The sequence below is a fragment of the Parasteatoda tepidariorum genome, chromosome 6 (assembly GCF_043381705.1).
Source record: "Parasteatoda tepidariorum isolate YZ-2023 chromosome 6, CAS_Ptep_4.0, whole genome shotgun sequence".
Classification (NCBI taxonomy): Eukaryota; Metazoa; Arthropoda; class Arachnida; order Araneae; family Theridiidae; genus Parasteatoda; species Parasteatoda tepidariorum.
This window is the reverse complement of record NC_092209.1, coordinates 35,085,941-35,107,669: the sequence shown is the minus strand read 5'-3', so window position 1 is coordinate 35,107,669 and position 21,729 is coordinate 35,085,941. Positions and strand designations below refer to the sequence as shown.

The following is a 21,729-nucleotide window of genomic DNA, read 5'->3' as shown; positions in this document are numbered from 1 at the left end:
GTGAATACGAAACGTGATAATAGCGGATTCCGGAGCAGTTCCAAATAATCAAAAATCTGTGAAACCGCCAATATTGTATGTATGTAAACATCTCGTTAACAGGATTTAGCAAAAAATTCGAAATTTAAATTTTAGAATGAGGAATTTCATGAAAATATAAATGGATTATGTTTCTAATTAGCGAAAGCTCAAGAACTAATGATCTTAAGAAACGCAGCATTCAGCGATATTCCCAGAAAAATCATTTGCTCTGCTCGCAATTTTTAGATTCAGAAGGATGATACAAAAATCCTGGAATTCCGGGATACAATCACTCCGGATCACTTTTGTTCCATAAATATGCAAACATAATTAAAAAAAATAGCTACCTATTTTAAACATTTAATAAAATATTTTACAACTCTATTTAATATGCAAATAAACACTTAACATCCAAATGTTATTTAGTAATTCATCTAAAAAATAGATTCCCCCCTTTGCTTGCCTGTAATATGATAATGAATGGCATACTTCAGCATCATTTACATTATTATCATTGTTTAGTAGTAGATAAAATTTATGGAAGAAAAGGAATACAAATGATGAATGGGCTGCATAAAGAATAAAAAATATGCAAAAAAATACTCTTGATTTAAATTTATATCATAGTGGAACTTTAATAAAATAATATGCCATGAAAAAATTCAAAATGAATTTCAAATAAAGACTACCACAAACCTTGCTTTTATTGTAAACTTCAATTTATATGGGGGGTGTTAACTTTAACCCTTTCCTTCTCACTCCAATGAAAATGGAGTGAGGTTTCGCCCTCTATTTCTCGCTCCCGTGATATTCCCGGGCTGGAGTAATGCGCCAATAAGAATGAAACTAATTCATTTCTATTGCCCATAGAACATTTTATTTCTCATTTTACACAGCAGATGGCAGTACCAAGATATTTTTAAGGTGACTGTAGATAGTTAGTTTATTTTAAACTAGATGTCAGCACTAATCAAACACCTGTATAAAAAAAGAGGCACTTTTATGACCGTTTTCTTAAAAATTAACCGATCGTTAAGGGGTTAAAAAAAATGAATGATGCTTACGAAAAAAATGAATGAAGCTTAAATCAAAAATTGAAAAATAATTATAAATAGTCACATTTTATAAAAATTTTCTACACAGAAAATAAAAATATAACTGCCAAAAAATGATACAATACATACTTTTTTCTTTTGAGGCACCAAATCTAAAGGTTCACCATCGAATATCCTTTTATTAACTGCATCAGTCATGTCAGAATGTAAATGACTTTGATTAACTTCAATTTTCATATGATGCAAGTCCATAACTTCTTGAGCATCACTGATAGCAGAGCAGTCCATAATACCATTCTCATTACTTGAGATGGACAATCTAGATATATCACCACCTTTGGTATTCTTTCCTTTCATTTGTCTCGGCTATATAATAAAATATTTACATTTTAGTACATTTTACAAAATAAGTCATTAGGAACTGCCACTGTGAATAATTAAATTATTAACAGTAGATACATTTTAATTGTAGATAAAAGAAAAATTAGAAGAAACATTTATACTTAATTAGGTTAAAATCAGAAGTTTTAATAAATCTCACAGAGAGTAATATCAAACCATAAAACTGTGAGGGCAATTAATTGTTCAAAGTCTTTTAAATATGTTCAAACAAGTCTTTTAAATGGAAAACTAAAAAATTGAATATGAAGATGCAGCTTCATAGAAGAATGAAGGCCTAAACTTTAAATTCATTACTATAGGTGGGATGAAGAAAAATATTTATGTCAGAGGACCTACCTGCATTGGAAAAAAAAATTTCTAAATAATAATAAACAAATAAAAAATTTAATAAAAATTTTTTTAATGAAAAAGTTGTCGACCTTATAATTAGACAAAGGATATTTGAAATTGTAATATTTGGTTGCAACTTCTAGGGTCAAGAAAACTATTCAAAATCAATAATTCAAAGAGAATTTTATAAATGATAATAATAGAAACTAGTACTTGTTATATTAATAAAACAATAAAATAATGGTGACCTTGCAAACCCTATTGACCAGTTTTTCACTCTAAAAGTCAATTAGTCTTCATCCTGGGAAAAATCAAATTCAAATTGAACAGAGAAATTGCTTAATTTAAGTATAAAAGAAAATATTAATTAAAAGGAAATAAATCAGATACATCAGGATAGTGGCTTTTGAAATTTGAAGAAAATAAAGAGGAAAACATCACAACAAAGAGGTAAACAAAAAATAAGAGCAATGCTTGCTGGTTTGTAAACTCACTGATTAGTGAAATCAGTCATTTATTGTCAAATTTATGAAACTTAAGGGAATCGTTAGACAATAACATTGGAGTCAGTGGCGTACGCAAGGGAGGGGTTTAGGGGTTTGAACACCCCCTTTGAGATCAGACAAAATGGCAAAAATAAAAATTTTAGTAGAAATTATGCGGGTATTATTTTTTAAGACTATATATTTTTATTTGCCTTATGCCTACCTTTTTATCTCACGGTATTTCTCAGAATACTGAAAAAAACATTTACTATAATAGGGTTGTACTTTTGAAACCAAATTCACGTGATACTGTTATGGACTGGTTCCTTTCTGTTCTGCCAGTCGCGATAGTTTTCGAGACTGGCTGTCATTCGCGAGGTCTTTACGCGATGATTCTGGAATCTTAGACGTTCTGTCGTCTTTGAGACAATTCGAGAATTTTGGAGATGCGGTGAAAAATTATATAAAAGGGGGAACGGAGTACAATGTAAGTTTTTCTGTTGTACAGAAATGTGATACTTCCGTTGAAGAAAACGTTTCTAGCATAACAAAATCTGATGAATGTGAAAGTGGCCCTCAAAGTGTTACTTCCCACCCATATGACATTGGACTTTTTTCAGAAGATATTACATGCGAGAAGATATTACATTATGTTCTTAAACTTAAAAAATTAAATCAAAATTTAACTAAACAATGTTGTCTAAATAAAAAGTCAAAATTGTCTAGCTGTCTAAATTAGGGAACTAATAGTGCTTTATTACATAATCGAATTTCTTTTAGTAGTTTCAGAAAATTATGAACACCCCCCTTGAAAAAATTCTGCGTACGCCACTGATTGGAGTTAAGATTGATTGTTAGGTTAACTGCTCTCAGATGTGCAAAGATTGTTTTCCACCTTCAAATAAATGGCATTATTTTGGAGGTAGATGGGTTTATCTAAGTGTTCTGTGTGTTTTTAAATGGTAAATTCATGAACAATTTTACTAATACTACATACCTATATATCTATCTTAGGGTTTATCACAGAGTTCCTTGTGTTTTTTAATAGTAAATTCATAAACAATTTTATTAATACTACATATCTATATATCTTATCTTAGTGTTCCTTGTTTTTTTTAATAGTAAATTCATGAGCAATTTTACCAATACCACAAACCTATATAAAATTAAGCAGTATATACACCTTAAAATTGCACTACCATGAATTTCTAATTCTTTTGTAAACGCTAACTGTATATATTTCTGTGTTATTGTGTTTTAGGATACGTCACATGGTGATATCGGCAACATTGCCGATATTCGGGAGGGCGATAAAGTTAGCAATCAGTAGTAGTAGATTTGGCTTGACATTTTTTAAAATCGTATCACGGAGATGTAAATGGAAGTATGAGAGAATCAAACGAATTGAATGATCTAGGCAAGATTGTATTGGAGGTGGATACTTGATGTTGCGATGATGATTTTTGTTAGCAGAGATAGGAGAAGTGCATTGATGCAATGAATGTTTTATTGGTCTTTTGTTTTTCTATGCAACATTTTCTGCTGAAATCTAAGTATTAAATTTCAGTTTAAGGTTTGAATTTCGCGAGACACTTTAGTTTCTGCGGAATAAATGTTATAGTAGGCATTATTTTGAATAGAAAGTTGAATGTCTGTTAAGAAAAAGATATGTTGTGAGCAATAAGAGTTAATATGATTGTGGACTCAATTTTTTATTGTTGTGCATTTGATAAAAGAATGACTATAGATAAATTTCAGTTTAGTATCAATGTATTTTGAAGAAAAGGAAATTTTAAAGGTAAGTAACTTCAAAATGTATCTCTTTTATATGCCTCTAAAGTATCATCAAATAATAATTTTGTGTCTATAAATTGCTATAAGTTTAGTTTTTTCAGTTTCGCTCTTTTTATGCCACTGCTTGGCATATATCTTTTAGGTATACACTACACTGGTGTTTTTTTAAGGTTAAATGCAACCTTATACATTTCAGTAATCTTTTGCATTTATTTTATAGTTATAGGTAACGATCTTCTATTTTTTTTTAAAAACAAATTCTTGGCAACTATCATAAAAATATCATTTTAACATTGACAACAGTTTGGTAACAAGCTTAAACACATCACAAAAGAATTTTTCAATCACGCCACGCATGTAACATATTACTGATACATAGTTTAACAAGTTAGCACCCGTATCTTAGTAAACATTAAAAAAAACACAGTAAATACTAAAAAATTACCTTTATCTGATCTGGTTTGCCATTTCTACAACATTTAGGACACTCCCAACTATTGGGTAGGTCATCATATTTATGCAACTTTCCATGGGAAGGTCAGGATTCTTCTCTTGTAAACATTTTGGATGCAATATTTCCCAACACTGTGAACATTCCATAAGACTAGAATTTTCGTTTTCTGGCGGATTAGTCAACTTGTCCCAGCCATCTCTGCCACAAATCATACAGCAGGCTGTATGTGGTAAAACAGGCTGAAAAAAAGTGAATGTGCACAGATGTAATATTATTACTCACAATTACAATCAAAAGAATAATTAAATCAGTTTTAAACAATTAGCAGTTTAGTCGCATTTTGTTATCCTTTTATTTCAATGTATATCGATAATTTATTGTATACAAATACACTGGGGATTCTCCATAGTGAATCCTAAAATTTACTTACTTAAAAATTACTTTTAAAAATATTACTAAATAAAAAATTTAAAAAGGTGAGATTTTTGTAGTTTTTTATTCGTGAATGTCAAAATTTTTTGGCAGAGTGATAAATTTAATAGAGGAGTGAAAGTTTCAAAAATTCTTAGGGCTGAAAATTATTAAATGAAAAGAAGTAAATTTGAAGTCTTTAAAGTAAATTAAAATTAGATCTCTAAATTGTAAAAATAAAAACCAATTTTTCTACCAAAATTGGTCATTAATGTTGCCACATGTGAGCAATACTAACTTGCATAATTAAGACTAATAGTTATAACTTAAGATATAAAATTCTCTCACTTAATTTATGAAACTAATTTTCATTCATTAGATAATAAATGGTAGTTTGCTTTGTAATGTAAATATGTAATGCTAATTAAAAGGTAACTTAATCGGAGTTTCTTTCGAATTTAAGAATTTTTCAGTTATTCATTTTTTTAAAATAAAAATATTATTTATACTATAATTACTATTTTGAATTTAATAATTAATATTTTGAACATGTGATTTATGAAGTTGTACACTTAGTTCAGTAGAAAACAATAAATAAAGGAGACTATTTTCTTGTCTTAGTGCCGAATATCACGTAGAATGACTCAGTTGAATTTGAAGTAATGGATTTTTTAAAATTTTATCTCATGCCATTTCACTCAGTCTTAAATTTTTTTAAAAAGTTGGAACTCTATCAAAAAAATTTTATCCTTGGTTCAAAGCAAGGCCTATATTCATTTTATTTATATTATAGAGAAAAATCATGCTCTTTTTTACTCAATATTTTAGATTTAACTGAAGAATACATGATTATGCATATGCAAACAAAGAGAATCTAACCACCAAATTGTTGTATAAAGAAAAACCTAATTAATAGGGTTTCATAAAAAGCATCAGGTGACATTTAGTTTCCATTTTATAAATGAGGAGATTTTCCAAGTAAATACAGAATAAAATACTGTTTGAAATAAGTTACTTCATAGCATTCAACTTTCATATATCATCACTGAAAAGAATTACGCTAGCAGTTTCAGAATTTAAGAGGACAGGAATAAAAATTCCACACAAGGAACTAAATATATATACAGTTGGACCTCTATTTAACGAACTTCCATTTTGCAAATTTCTCTATTTTGAGAATTTTTTCAAGGAACCACGAACATTTTGGAAATTTCATAGTGAAATAACTTCCAAATAGCAAAGTGAATTTTCTATTCAATGAACTTTTTTTCGAGATCCACTTTTCCTATTTTCCAAAATGTTTCAGAACATTTCAAACTTTTTAACGCATTTTATGGGGGAAATGATCTCGAATTGATTTTCGAAGCCACTTCACTTTTAGAGAAAGCAGTAAAATCCCTTCCCCTTTTTGTTTGCATTTCAAGCAAAAAACTCGAGACAAAATTAACGGGTCTGATCAGTAGTAGCCATTAAACTTAAGAATGCATGGTAATGTATGTTTCAAATTACTTTGCAATTATAATTTTATACAGCAAATAAATGCAGCTATAATTTTATACATAAATTCAGCTTTTTTTAGTTGAAAATTTTATAACATGGTTGTGTAACACTGGATAATGTTTTGCTCTATTCTTGCTTTCCAAGCAGATTTCTTTTTAAGGCTAAGATTTATAAAATAAATAGACTGATTGATTGAATGTAGGGTTTAGTGGCACAAGATCCAAATTAGGACAGGCTGTGCCAAACAGTGTGGTAAAATAAATAAATAGTAGATACTAGTTTACAAGATAAAGGTGTATCGATTGCTATTTTAATTATGTCTAGTGTTTATGAATTTAAAACCATTTTTGTGTCGTTTAAGTATTTCAAAAGGTGATTTTCCATTTAACGAATTTTACACATAACGAACTTAGTATCGGGATTTAGCGACTTCGTTAAATAGAGGTCGGACTGTATAGATATTTTTTTCTTCTTCAAACACAGACTCTAGCAATCAACATATCTTTCACAGAATCAATCATATAAAATCTCTACTATTCACAATTTTGCTTTGATCTAATATTACATTCATTGATACAAATAATAGAAAAATCACTTACTGCCATACACTGCCGACTTATGCAAGATTGCTTCATTCTACCTGGCCCACCGAATTTCTTCATATCCTTGCAAAAATGGCATTCCCCGCAATCAGCTCTTAAGCAAGCTTCACACTTTTTACACCTTGTTCTTCTCCTTCTAGCATTGCTATTATTACTACCTTTAGAGCCACCAGATTTAGAGCCTTTGGATGAGGAACCTGATGATGGAGCGGCTCGAGGTTTGGGCTTTGGTTTCTGGCACAAATAAAAAAAGCAAACATTTAATTATGAATAACTAACAAATTTTATATTTATTAAAAACAGATCACGCCTAAATGTAACAAAATAACCGTTACATTATTGATGGTGAGCAAATTTTTTTTTATATCATTCAAAACAAAGTATAACTGATTTTTCCGGTTTTCTGAATCGCTACAAAAAACCGTGCTTTTTATTATTAAGCCCAACTAAAAAAAAAAAAATAATAATATTTGGAAATAATCTTAAAGAAGAAAAAAAAACGATGAAGTAATACACTAATGATTATTTCCAAAATGATGGTAAGGTAAACATCTTTCAAAAAAGAAAGAAAAATCCTAAAATCTTATGAGGAAAAAAAAAAAAATTATTTTTTAAAGTTGGCGGGAAAATTTATCGAATTTCGTTCCCGTTTTTTGGTTTTCCAGTTTTCTGATTTCCGGATAATGGGTTCTGTACTGTAGTATAAAATAATTTCCAAGCCATTAAAATATATGTTTTGAAAGTTTATATATAATAGAGGTTAAAAGCATTTTAAATCTAATTTATTAAATCAAGAAGGAAATATTTTACTAGAACTTTATCTTTGTAAGAATAACGCTATTATACTGAGCTAACAAAACTAGTAAAATACAATTTTGAGAAGATACACTTAACCTTTTGCTTATGTCTGATACAACAACTGTACAAGAATGGCAGCGCTGTACGCAAAAGGTTAATGCTTAAATCATTGGAAAATTATAGTTTGAAAAGACTAATGTGATTTTAAAAAATAATGGGAATATTCTCATTTAATGTAATATGTAAACTCATCTAGATGCATAAAAAATGCAATAAAAAAAGATAATTTCAAAAAATTATAAGTTCTACAATATTAAATCATTAAAAGTCAATGGTAAGTACAATAATACTTTCTAATATCAATTAGACTAATGTATTTTCAGTATGATTCGAAACCTTAAGAATTTAGGGAAACATGAATTAAGCTAAAAATATCTGATGCTTATACAAATATTCATTTTAATTTTAAAGCTTAGAGTTTCTGAATGTTAACAACTTATATATATACTTATATACTAAAGTGTACAATTACTAACTAAATATTTACTTAAGCCATGAACTTAAACTGATAGTAATATAACACTAACAGGGGTGATTGTGAGCCCAACTCAAAAATCCTGAAAATTTCTTGAGAAAAATCCTGACGAATTTCAAAAAATTTATGTCTTTATAAATTTAAATCATTGATATTTTCAAAACATGAAATTTTCAATAAATTATATGCAGTGTAATTTAAATGTATGATTATTTATAAGTTTACTTTTATCTCTAATCACATTTATCATTCTACCAGAAAAAATATTTACAAATGAAAGAGATACCCAGCATAAATTCTAGTTCTAATATTTTTAAATAAAATATACAAGAATTTTTATACATAAATGTGATAGATGATTTCTTGAAACTTTTGGACCTTGGATATCCAGAAACTTCCGGATCGTAGTTAGCAAAAAATCTGGAAATCCGGATTTTTTTCCGGAACACAATCATCTCTGCACTAAAAAACATTTTTTTAAATTAACACCATATTCTAAAAACTGTTTTCAAAATATTTATTTAAAGTAATTCCCCCCCCCCCCAAATATACACTGAATCGCTAATTTAATGCAACCTCCCTCTCAAAAAATTTTTTGTACACATTCAATATTCATTTTGTTTTGAAGAAGAACATTTTCAATAGTGTGGGACTAGATAGTTGTGTACCTAGATATAAAAGTAAACATTACTCTACAAATACTCAATAGAGTTAAGATCTGAGAAAATGGAAGGCCAACAGAGTAAAGTCACATTTCTATCATGTTCTTCATATTAATCTTCTACAATGCGTCAGTATGAAAAATTCTATATAAAGTATTCACAAACACAAATCATAAGCATCACAGGATGAACTTGGTAAAAAATGATATCTATGTTAGATGTCTCATTCCTATATATAAAATAAAGATCCTAAGGCATGGCAGCACTAAACTGGCCCTTCAGTGGAAAAACTGAAAGTCAACAGCTTATTTGCATAAAATTATGCAGTTATCGCAATGAAGTAGCTGTTGAACACATAAGTGAATTAACAAAATACATAATTAACATAATACCTTAACATCAAACCAAAACAAAGATGGTTTTCCAGTAATAGCTAATCGTTGATCATCATTTTCATGCTCAGACAATAGAATCTGCAATTAAAACATAACATATGATTAAATAAAGAGACATTCAAAATTATATATAAAAAAGATCTGAGCATAAAACATAAAAATTACAGAAAGAAAAATTTTAAAAATTTATGTCTTTACAAAACAAAAATCTAAGTATTCTGAAAATTTTAAAGAAAATATTAAAATTAATAGGAATTAAACCCAATCAAAAGTAAAATTACCAAAGAAGTAAGATTTATAGTCTTCAAATCTCCCTGACAGGGTACATATTAAAAAGTAAATTAAAAAATAGAAATTGAAGAATGTTACCAGGCAATTAAAAAGATTTTGATGCTATTAACTTGCCTTCCTCAATAATGATTCTCCAGATTTTTTAATTTTTTTTTCATTACATAAATAATAGATTTATAATCTCTAATACGAATACTTTTTACCAAGGTATCTACTAATATACATTAAAGGCAATGAGTACTAAAACACCCTAATTAAAAGCCTTATACAGAAAAATAACTCACTTCCAAATCATTCAATAAACCATCAGGATTGCTTATATAAAGTGGTATTCCTTTTTTAGAAACTGGCAACCCTCTGAGCCATTTAAGAATTGCCTATAAGCAACAAAACAATTAGAATTTTCACACTACACTGTAATAAATTTTACTAATATATTTCCTTAAGAAGTTACCTTAAGACCATTGAATTCTAATCTTGTGATATGTACATGCTCTTTCAAACTGATTTTGCGAATATTTTCAACAGGTGTATGATTTGATTCCACTGGTTGAGTTACTGGATTGATCTCATCACCGTGATTAGATTCTGGCTTGACACCATTTACAGATTCCTGTTGAGAAGTATCACCGATTCCTTTAAAAGGGAAAGAGAAGTTCTCACCATTCATTGGCACAGTATTATGGGTTAAGGAAAGTGGTTTTTGATCTTTTTCTGAATTAGCTGTTAAATTTAAAGCATCCGTATGAGGATCTGTTCTGTGTATCACTTCACCACTTTCATTGCAAATTAAATAGTTTTTGCCCAGTAAACAATGAACAAAACGTTGAACAACGTACCACAGAATTTCAGTGTAAAATGGGTATCTAAACTTTACAGGAACCTGAAATGGAAAGAATAATTTTTTATTTTATTAATTGAGTTATGAAACAAAAAATAAGAATGCTGCATGTTACAAAACATAGTGTTTACATAAAATATTTTTAATTAAATATTTGAAACGTTTAATAAAGCAAAAATTACAAAATAAATTAAAACAAACTAATAAAAAACTAAAGTATATTTTGCCTATGTGAATAATAAGTTATGCCCCTAAAAGTGATATAAATCAGAAATTTTTTAAATAAACATTTTGACTGAGCACTAAAACATACATATACACGTATATGTTTGATAATCTGGTTATATAAATATAATGAATCAGGTTTGACAAGGCTTAAGTTGAGCAAGTTTTGGACAATTTCTTAAACATATAAGAAAAATAAGCAAAAATTTTTTTGCTATGCAAAGATTAAAATGATAATACAAGTAATTTATCAACAAATTTTGTCATAATTATAAAATTCATGAAAAGGATAATAAAGATATTAAAAATGAGATCTTTGTTAGTCTAAAATTTTCTTGGAATTAAGAAAAATCCAAAGAATCCCAGAAATAAAAAGATTTTAGAATTTTGTATGAAATTGAAATATGAGAATTTTTTAGACAGAAGACACTACCCTTTAATCTTAGTGATCTGCCAAGGTTATAGTCAAGTTTGTTTATTTTTTTGGTACGGAGTTTGGCATTTTTCACTCTCTTTCACACACACACACACAAAACATGAAAAACACAATGAAAAAAAGAATCAGAACAAACAGAACAATGAAAAAAAAGGGGGGAAATTATCCAAAAAAAGTAAAAAAAAAAAAAATTTAAAAAAAAAATTCCGTAAAATAAAGATATAATCTTTTCATCAGCCCACACGATTATATCTGCAAAAAAGTGTGCTTTCTAATATTGTATCAATATAGCCAAAGCATTTTTATTATTATTTCCTTCTTTTTGCATTTATTTATTAGGATATATACATTGATAGTTAACTTTCCTAATTTATGTTGTTACTTCAATTTTCCTTATTGCAAGGAACATCATTACAGCCCAAAAATTATTTCAAAATCGTGATTACTCAGGGTCCACAATGAATCAAATTTAACAATTTTAGATTGTAAAATTACTTTGCATTTGTTATCTGTCTTCCACAAAACAACATCAAAATACTAATTAATAGAGATAAATTTTTACAAGCATGCAAACATGAAATTTTTATTAAGAGAAAGGTTTAATTGTTGTTTATACAAAAGCTACTCAATTTTTGTTTTCAAACATATATCACACAGCTTATTAAAAATCAAAAATGTCATATTGGTTTCTGACAATACAATATAATCAAAACATTCTTCATCAGAAAATGAAAAGTAAAAAGCAATTATTACATACATGAGTTAAATCTTCTACTTCAGCTATACGTAGCTGCTTTTCAATTCCAAAATTGTGTAAAAAATTGCCACCAAACACTAAAGTGTCTTCAGGAGTGTACACAGCATGAATCCAGCCTGAAAAAAATATTTTAATCAATGTTTTAACAGACATAACTTTCAAATGCTCAATGCTTATAACAATTCTTAAAGAAAATGGTAATAAAATAACTTAAGTAATTATTGAATAAATTGCAATCCATAATGAAAAACTTAATTAAAGAAGAAAGTGTAAGGAAACATGATGACAACTTAGCAACAAGAAAAATCGCAAATAATCAACAAGATTTCATTTGTAAATTGTATAGCTCTAATATGATCAATCCCCTAAATCTTATAAAATATAAATAACTTAAAAGTATGAAGATTTAAATATTTTTGTATAGTGTAAAATGCATGTTATAAGACTACAACTAATTGCTTTTTCCTAACTAAGACAACTGACCATCAAATAAAATGATTTGACATCAATAATTCAATCAACTATAAATGTTTCTAGCTATAAATGGCATAAATGTATCATAATGAATAGAATTGCTTGATTACTAATTTCAGCAAGATGATTACATTTGATAACTGTTACCAAATCGACAGGAGACTGTGATCGTTTTTTGCAAATCGATTCTCTTTCCTTGGGATCACTATAAGAAAGTATACTCCCAAATGTGCATTCCTTGCTTACTCGAATTGAGCATGGCAGACTGTAGGAAAAGCGTGGGATCCAATACCGGAAACATGGGGCATAGCAAAATTAAGAAAACTGTAGTTCGTATGTTTAAATCGTAACAGTTGGAAGATTTGTATATATATATGATGAAATATAAATTATAAAAATAATACATAAAGTCTTCAATGGAAAAAAATATTTATAGGCAACAACTATTTACATAATTTTTTTTTTCTTTTAAAAAGTAATCAAAACACAATTATTACCAGTTGGAATGAAAAATGTGTCACCAGATTCTAGATGAACACGAGCACATTTCTCGACAGTATCACCAAAGAAAACATCACCCTGCTTCCCAGATAACACCCATGTTTCATAAAGAGCTAGATTTTTTTCTGTAGGTGGTATCAACCAAAATACCTAAAAGGAAAATGAAAATACAGTAAAATTTCAATGACTTATTAAATAAAGTAGACAATCAACTTAAAGGTCACATCATCATCACTTCGTAGAATTCCAGCCTTCTGCTATTCGCACGTAAAGTAAACAAAAATATTTCAGGAATATTTGTCAGGAATTTAAAAAATAAAATTTAGCATGACTGACAAATGCAAGAAAATCAATGAAATAATGAAACATACAATGCCGAAATCGAAAAGTCTGAATTTTATTTTTAAAACAGAACAAGACTAGTTTTTTTTTTGTTGAAGAGATTGAAATCTATTTTAAATGCAGCTTAATATATGAATATTCCTTTTTTAATGACTTTTCTATTTACCAATTGAATACATTTTTATTGACTTTTCTGTTTTCCATCCTTAATTAAATCACTGGTGATCCTACTTTAACTCAAACCATTCAGCTATTTCCTGACGATATGTTTGCAATTAACAACAAAAACAAAGCTCAATGATTTAATTCAACAAGGCTACTAAATAAATGGCTTACTTATGGCATCAAAATAACATATTCTGTGTGAATAGTAAATGTGTAATCCAACTATAGTATGAAATTGATTAAATAAATTTCAAGATAAAAATTTAAAATAATAAATCAAAATGGAAAAGTTCTAAAATTTAAATTTGTCTTATGTAAATAATTTAAATAAAAAGATAGAAACTAAAAATAAGCAAAACAAAATTTTAAAAATATGCATGTCAGCAAAAACAGCACTTCATCAGAGGACACAATGTCTGCTAACACACTGCAGCTCTAGTACTATGTTATTTTAACTAAGTATTATTTAAATAACAAATGCGTAATGTAATAAAATGAATTTAAAAAAAAGATCTAAAAGCACTTTTTACATGAGTTAGAAGTTTAAAAATTGATAGAAAAAAAACATTAAATTTATTGAATTTATATATTCTTCATTTTTTTAAATATTAGTACATATATATAGACATAATAATAATATCTTGTATTTCCTTTTAAAAATTACTGTAGGTTATTTAATCAGTTAATAAGTAAAAATGTACTAGATTGTGCATTTGTAAATTAGAAATTACAACATAAAAATTTTCACAACTTCATTATTGGAATTGGGGGTCAAATTGCATGAAAGTCAATTAATACAAGCCAAATCTTTCAACAAAAAATAAGCACCTTTTAAGTACTTTTTAAGAACTCAAAAATTATTTTAAGCACTATATACATTAACAAAATGCAAAATAATTTTCAAAGGCTTTACATAATCACGATAAACTAACTAGTTCCTGACAAAGTACTCTTTTCTTGATTATATTAGCCCTTATAAAAGATCAGGAAATTTTTTGGTTCCGTATCAGAGGGTGGAAAATGAAGTCTAAAATCGAAAATATCTTGCAAAATGCAACATAGTTGCACATGGTAGTGCAATGATCTCACCGAACTCAGTAGACACACATACGGATTTGCAAGTATTTCAACAAACATAAGGAAAAAAATCTCATTTCTCATTCATGTAAAGAAAAAAAATCTCATTTTTGAAAAGAGAAAATTAAGAACTTTTTAAAAACACCCAATGAAAAAAAGCACCTTTAAGGATTGTTAAATAACGAAAATCGAAAATAAGCACCTTCAAGCACTTTTTAAAAATGCTATGCACCATGTAATATATGAACTAAAAAAAAAATTCACTTCGTGAACATTAATAAGAAGTTTCAGTAGAACAATTGTCCACACACATAATATCAAATAGTAAGAGATAAAAATGACTGAAAACCTTTTTTCCTCGAAGAATATGGTACCAAACAGACGTTCCACCAAAATCAATATGAAAGTCTGTATAACATCCCTTAACACTCATAAGGCAGTACCTGAAAAATATTACAATTAATCATGAAATTGTTATAAAACAAAGCAAATTTACAAATAAATCATGCTTTTTGAGAAACTTCTTCAAATAACATCTAAATTCAGCCAAAATTTTAAAATAAAATTCTACACTCAAAATATTCTATCAAATAACAAAATCCCTGTTAAAATAGTCTTCTTTAATATCATGAAGAAAAAATTAACATCTATTAATCATATTTAGCAAGTTTATAATGAATTTCAATATTTTTAATCATCACATATGTTTAAAGTATTAAAATTTTTGTTTGTCTATATGAATTCAACACATTAAATCTTTTCCCTTATAGTTAGTCAGGGTGGCCACTCAAATCAGATTTCAAATTTCCCTGATTTTTCCAGGTTTTCCGGATAAAAATCTTAAAATTTCCAGGTTTTAGTTTCTTTATTCTAATAAAGTGTAGGCGAGAAAAGTGTCTATATTATAAAATATTTTATTCAAAATGATATTTTTTTAACATATCTTGAAAAAAATAATTTATTTTGACAATTTGGCAAGATTTTTTATTCATTTTTTAATGTTTCGGTACAAAATTTTGAATCAAAAATCATATATTGACCAACAAAAGAGTAAAAGTAAATATTAGTATATAGTTAGTTCCTAAAAAAAACCTTTTTTTAAAATTAAAATATGTTATAAAAGGTTAAAATGAAATAGAAAAAATTAGCATTAATGCAACAATTGTAACAATTTGTCGATAAACATTGCTGGTAGCGATTATAAAAAAAAATGTGTGATTGGTTGGTTTGCTGAGAAAAAATAATTCACAGATTTCTTTTAATGGGAATACAAAAGCTTTCAGAAAAAGAGTGCAATATAAAATCTATTATTATTATTAAATTATAACCAACTAATTTTTGGAGAATTTTATAAAGTTAAAAATACAAAAACATTTTGTCAAAATGGAAAAAAATTACCACGAAATCATAGGAACAAACTTAAGCCATAAATGGATTCAGCCCAAGGACAGAATTTAAAAACAGAAGCTAATATCCCTTCTTCCACCTCTACCACAATCTTTCCTAAATTGCACAGTCCATAGCGGTCAAAGATTTCCACATTCGTTTAGCAACAGTGGGTGAATTTTATGTGGCATTCTAGTTTAACAGAGCTGTAATGGAGCAAATTTTGATGCAAGCAAAATATTGCTAAGTTGATGATATTTAAACTGCTTGGAGATACATTTCCGTCTAAAAAAATGGGTATAATAGATGAAATAATTTAAATTAAGAAAATTAGTAAATAATTTACATTAGTGAAATTAAAAAAATTTCTAGCTTTTCTTTAAAATTCCCTGATTTTTCCAGGTTTTTATCCAAATTTCCCTGATTTTTCAAGTATAAAAAAAATTCCCTGATAATTCCAGGTTTTCAAGGTTTTCCAGGTGGGTGGCCACCCTGTTAGTACCTTATTGTAGAGTTAGAATCGAATTGTATCAAGAAAATGATTTTTAAGAGTTTTACAGTGCATAAATTAAATCAGTTTATCTGTAATCACCCAAAATTTACTGTGAAAATATAAATGTCTGAAGATTTTTTTTGCATTAACTTGCTTATGTTTCACCACACGTACGTTTAAACTTTGATTTTATTTCACCTATCATCAATATCTTAGATAACATTTTGTCCGTTCAAAAATTGATGAAAAAAATTATGCATGCACATAAAATGATTATTTAAATTGGATTAATTTGACTGTTATTAAAATTCCTTGTTTTTGCTTTCAAAATATTGTGCAATTATTGATATTTAAATTTTTCATATCGAAATAACTCTACTACCCTATTCATATTGAGGTAGAATTAATGATTAACAATTAATGATTATGGCTTATTATCTAAAACTTCTATTTCTTTTAGTAAATATTATTAAATAATAATTAAATTTACAAAAAAACTTGATACATTCTTGAGCATTTATTCAAGCGGATAATTACTTTTGAACTTTAGGATACTTCATTTCATCTAAAGAATTAGTTCCTTCAGTCTGCTGCTCTTTTAAATGTCTTGGCCACACCCAGTCTACCCAATCAACTTGTCGTACCTAAAAATTAAATAATCCTATTATGAATATTTATTAGAATATTTAAATAGAGTTAATATAGAAGAATAGTTAGAATATTTAAATTACAGTGCACCAAAAAAAAAAAATAATAATAATAAACAAAAAATAAAAAAACAGACCACCCTGAAGAATTTTTGATCTAAATGCGCTGATTTATAAGTGCAGACAATATTTTAAATTACGAAATCAGACACAAAAGCGCACTTTCTCTAAATAAACATACCCTTTTTTTGTTGACAGATCCAGATTTTTGACCGCCAAGATAAAGGGGGCAGGTGCAATCTAGGAAATATGATCCTACTCGTTTGTTAAGGAGAGTCATACAAATACTCCTCCTACATACATACTTCTTAATGTTAATTTTATTTTTTGCATATTTCGCTGTAACTGGAGAACTTTTTAAGCGAATTGAAAAATCTTTGAGCACAATTATAAAATTCATTTATCCAAAAATAAATCCAAGAAAAAAACACATTTTAGTAAATATTTATTATTTTATTTAGCTATAGTTAAAAAAAATTTGAACAGTAAGGAATACAATTTTTTACATCATCTTAAAGTGTCTAATTTTACATGGCAAAATACAAAATTTGAGCAAAATTGATTGAATGGGTTTTGAGAAATTGAGTTTTAAAAAGCCAAATATTTGAAAATTGATTTTTCAAGAACTATTCAACCGATTTTGCTCAAATTTTGTATTTCGCCATCTAAAATTAGATACTTTAAAATTATAAAAAAATTAACATACCTTACTCTTCAAAAGTTTTTCGACTGTCATTAAATAAAATAATAAAAAATAGTAAATACTTAGTGAAATATTTTTTGCCTGGAATAATATCTGGAAAAACAAATTTTATAATTGTGTGCAAAAAATTTTCAATTCACTTAGCTCGGGATATGGTGAAATATGCAAAAACCAATATTAATATTAGGGGGGCCAAACTTTGGGTCGCTCTCCTGAACTATTTGGATTAAAGGTTTAGAGTCAACAAAAATATATAAAAATAAAAATTCATTATTCATGAAATAATCTATATCTAGAGATAATTTTTGCCAAAGAAACATTCAATTAAAAAATGCTTAATGGTAAAAGAAATAATACTATTTGTCTAATCAGAGAAAGTACTTTTGTAACTTAAATATCATCCACACTAATTAATTAGCATATTATAGGTCACCTAACCATTAAGATTGAGTCATAGAACGTGAAAATCCGATCATTAAATCAAAAGTTATTCAGAGTAGCCCCTTTTTTGTGCACTGTACATACAGGGTGTTACAAAACTCATGGGCAAAAATTTAAGGGGTGATAGTAAACATTTAAAGAAGCAGTTTTTACCAAACAATGCATAGGCGGAGAACAAGCAGTGAACCACTAGGAAGTATCTGTTACTATCATACACATAAATTTAACTCTTTTACACTAACTGTAAAATAGCATTAGGTTTATTTATACTATCTGAAACAATTCAATTCAATGCAACGAATTGACAGAAACTGATACATTTACTACAGTTATCATAATGGTTTAAAAATTATTTCTGGAAGTGGAAAAAAAAAGTAGTAAAAACAACCATAGCAAAAAGAAAAAAAAAAGGATTAGAGTCAACAAAAATATATAAAAATAAGAATTCATTATTCATGAAATAATCTATATCTAAAGATAATTTTTGCCAAAGAAATATACAATTAAAAAATGCTTAATGGTAAAAGAAATAATACTATCTGACTAATTACCATAAGTTCCAAAACACATTCACAATTTATAACCATTACTTACAAGTGTAGGTGATTCTACATAGTTTTCAAGCCTAGTATGACTAAATTCTAAACTGATCACATTGAGCAACTGGTCTCTATTTGGATTCTCGAAATATTTACACCAATCTTTCATAGTCATTTCAATGTCTTTCTGTGTAGTTACGTCCATCACATCTAGCATTCTTCTGCTCCCTAAGAACAAATTGTTTTTTACAAAAACAATTTTAAAACTTAGAACAATATTTCAATTAAACTAATAAAGAAATCAAAGACTAACCAACACATTGGCGAACATCGTTTACTGTGAAATTAGCACTTGGCATTCTAAAAAATAATAATTTTCTTTCTGAATTGAAACACACAATTAATTTGCATACAATAATAAACAATGAGTCTAAGAAAATAATTAGCAATTTATAAATGTCACTAAATAGAAATTATTTAATTTAGCATGAAACAAATCATGATCAAGATTGAAAATTTCATTCTTATATACAAAAATTAGTCTTTTAAAGCATTGGCAAGTGAGCTTATAATTTCATTTTTATATTTCAATGAAAAATAAAAGCATTTTATTCTACCTCATGCCCAATCCGGCCTTGTCCTTAAAAAGTACAGGTTTCACAAATCCATGTTCTTGTAAATATTTCAAATTGAAATCTATAATTAAATTAAATAATTAAATATGCTTTAATCAGAAGTTTAAAACTCAAAACTTATAATTGTTTTTACAATATATTTATTATAAAAATACATAGTTAAAGTAATATGAATAAAAATGTTTTCTTGGTTATTTTTTTATTTCTAATGGCAAGATTAAAATAGACAATAAAAAAATAGAGAAAGAAAAAACATAGAGAACAAGAGAGGCGATGGTCTGTAAATCCAAGAGACTCCTGGCCTCCTAGTAGTGGTCCACAAGAGAAGGGGACGATTACATATGAAACTAGTAATTATATGTGTTGAAATAGAATTTCAACAGCTAGATTAAACTCTTTCTTCTTATTCTTCATTCATTCTCTATTATTTTTTGAATTTGAGCTAAAGTTATTTTGTTTTTTACTGTACATTTCTTTACATGTTAATGTTTTTCTTAAAAATGTCTCCTTTCAGCATGCAATATTAATTAATCAAAAATTTGTTAAAAGAAATTTCTTTTAATGATTTGCTGCAAATAAAAAAAATCAATACAACTTATGATATACTTATTATAACTAACATATATTTAAGATATAACTAAATAAAAAAACGATGGTTTGTTTAAAATTAAATTAAAATATATAAATAAAGATTTTACATTATTAGCATTAAAATAAAAAAACTTTTAATTAAAATATTTAGTTGTAATATAATATTTATAAGTAATAATTAAAATATTTAATTGTTTACAAAGACTTTACAATCATCTGAGCTCCATAATATTGGAGGTCAACTTTTTAAAACATTGTTTTTAAAGCTTGACATGTTTTATATTGTAATATGCTGAGAAGATTTGAAACTTCCCCTGTCATTTCATAAAACTGTTTACATTTTTTATTTCTCCCTCCCATCTTGAAGAAATTTAATTGTAAACATTGCAAAGTTATCTGATAAGTAATTTTTAATTCTTTTTTTTTTTTAATAAAATTCTTGCAAACTCAAATTGCTGTTATTAAGAGTTAGCACATGCAATTCTTTAAGAGCACTTTATGAACAAATACTTATATTTTCTTTATTTTAGTCTTAAATCATAATACATAAAAATTGTAATTGCCAAGAGGCAAATTAATGCAACTTAAAATTTAAAGTTTTAAAACTAAGGTTATTCAAGTCAATTCCACTCTGAATTACTATTTATAAAACATTAATTGTTTAATCTCTAAAGATGAATAATCAGAGATTTAGCAAAGTTTCAAAACTTATTTCTTTTTCATCTTTAGCACTCAAAAGCACAAAGTAACTATTTTTAAAAATATACCTTCTCCTTTCATTTCATCAACAAAACCACTTTCAAAGCGATCACAGGTGAGTTTTTCTTCAACGGAAAACATACGACGTCCTTCAATTTCTTCATCTTGCAAACAATCTTCAGTATAATGTTTCCGTTCCTTGACTCTCTGAAAATCAATAAAAAGTTTAAGAATTATTCAACTTAAATTTTATACATAAATTAATTTACTACAAATACAATTAGAATTCTTAAAAAAAATAAATGTAAATTAAAAATAGAATCTTTTATTTTAGTTATCTTTTCAGTGATTTTTTTAAACTTAAAATCTAGTTGTTTTTTTTTTCTTAAACTAAAGGATAGACAGCGAAACCTCCAGAAGAAACCACCTTTGTGTAGTGACCTCCTTTATTTATAACCAATTTTGGGACGCACAGAATTCTTCCCATAGACTTTGTGTGGACAAAAACCTTTAGGAGAGACCATCAAAACCTCTCCCAGAGACTGATTCAAACCTCCACATCAAATGTGGAAAAGGTCAAATAAGGAAACAAAAAAATTTCAAAACGAAGATATTAACAAAACAAATAAGTAGATTCAAATGTATTCAAAATATTCGTGGGTGGCCCTTATGAAGAGAACTCTTTTTTACGATCTCTAGACAACCTTATGTTGCAGTTAGAGTGCACTAAAGATGATGCTATCTATACCTAATTTATTTTTAGAGTTGAAAGTTAAATAAGAAAAATAGTTATTTTAGAATAAACTAAGCATTTCAAGCAAACAAACCTGTTCTTTTTTATAGTCAGCTAATTTTTATGATATGAAATTAAATACTAACTTAAAACAAAAAACATAAATTTTTATTTATTTAAAATAGTTCTATCATTTTTAATTGGTAAATTTGTTTGTACACATAATTAGGGACCATTTTTATTGACACT

General features: G+C 27.3%; 1 protein-coding gene across 1 annotated transcript in view; it reads right to left on the bottom strand.

Annotated features, from left to right (window-relative positions):
* The window catches only part of LOC107451805 (lysine-specific demethylase 2B), a 31,753-nt gene that overhangs the window by 7,849 nt on the left and 2,175 nt on the right, over nt 1–21,729 (bottom strand). The window contains 15 exon segments of the mRNA XM_021147955.3: nt 1,206–1,442; nt 4,533–4,598; nt 4,601–4,780; nt 7,052–7,288; nt 9,442–9,522; nt 10,020–10,112; nt 10,190–10,618; nt 11,995–12,110; nt 12,966–13,119; nt 14,903–14,996; nt 16,970–17,076; nt 18,878–19,050; nt 19,136–19,182; nt 19,440–19,518; nt 20,816–20,954. Coding sequence (XP_021003614.3) covers nt 1,206–1,442; nt 4,533–4,598; nt 4,601–4,780; nt 7,052–7,288; nt 9,442–9,522; nt 10,020–10,112; nt 10,190–10,618; nt 11,995–12,110; nt 12,966–13,119; nt 14,903–14,996; nt 16,970–17,076; nt 18,878–19,050; nt 19,136–19,182; nt 19,440–19,518; nt 20,816–20,954 — 2,232 coding nt within the window.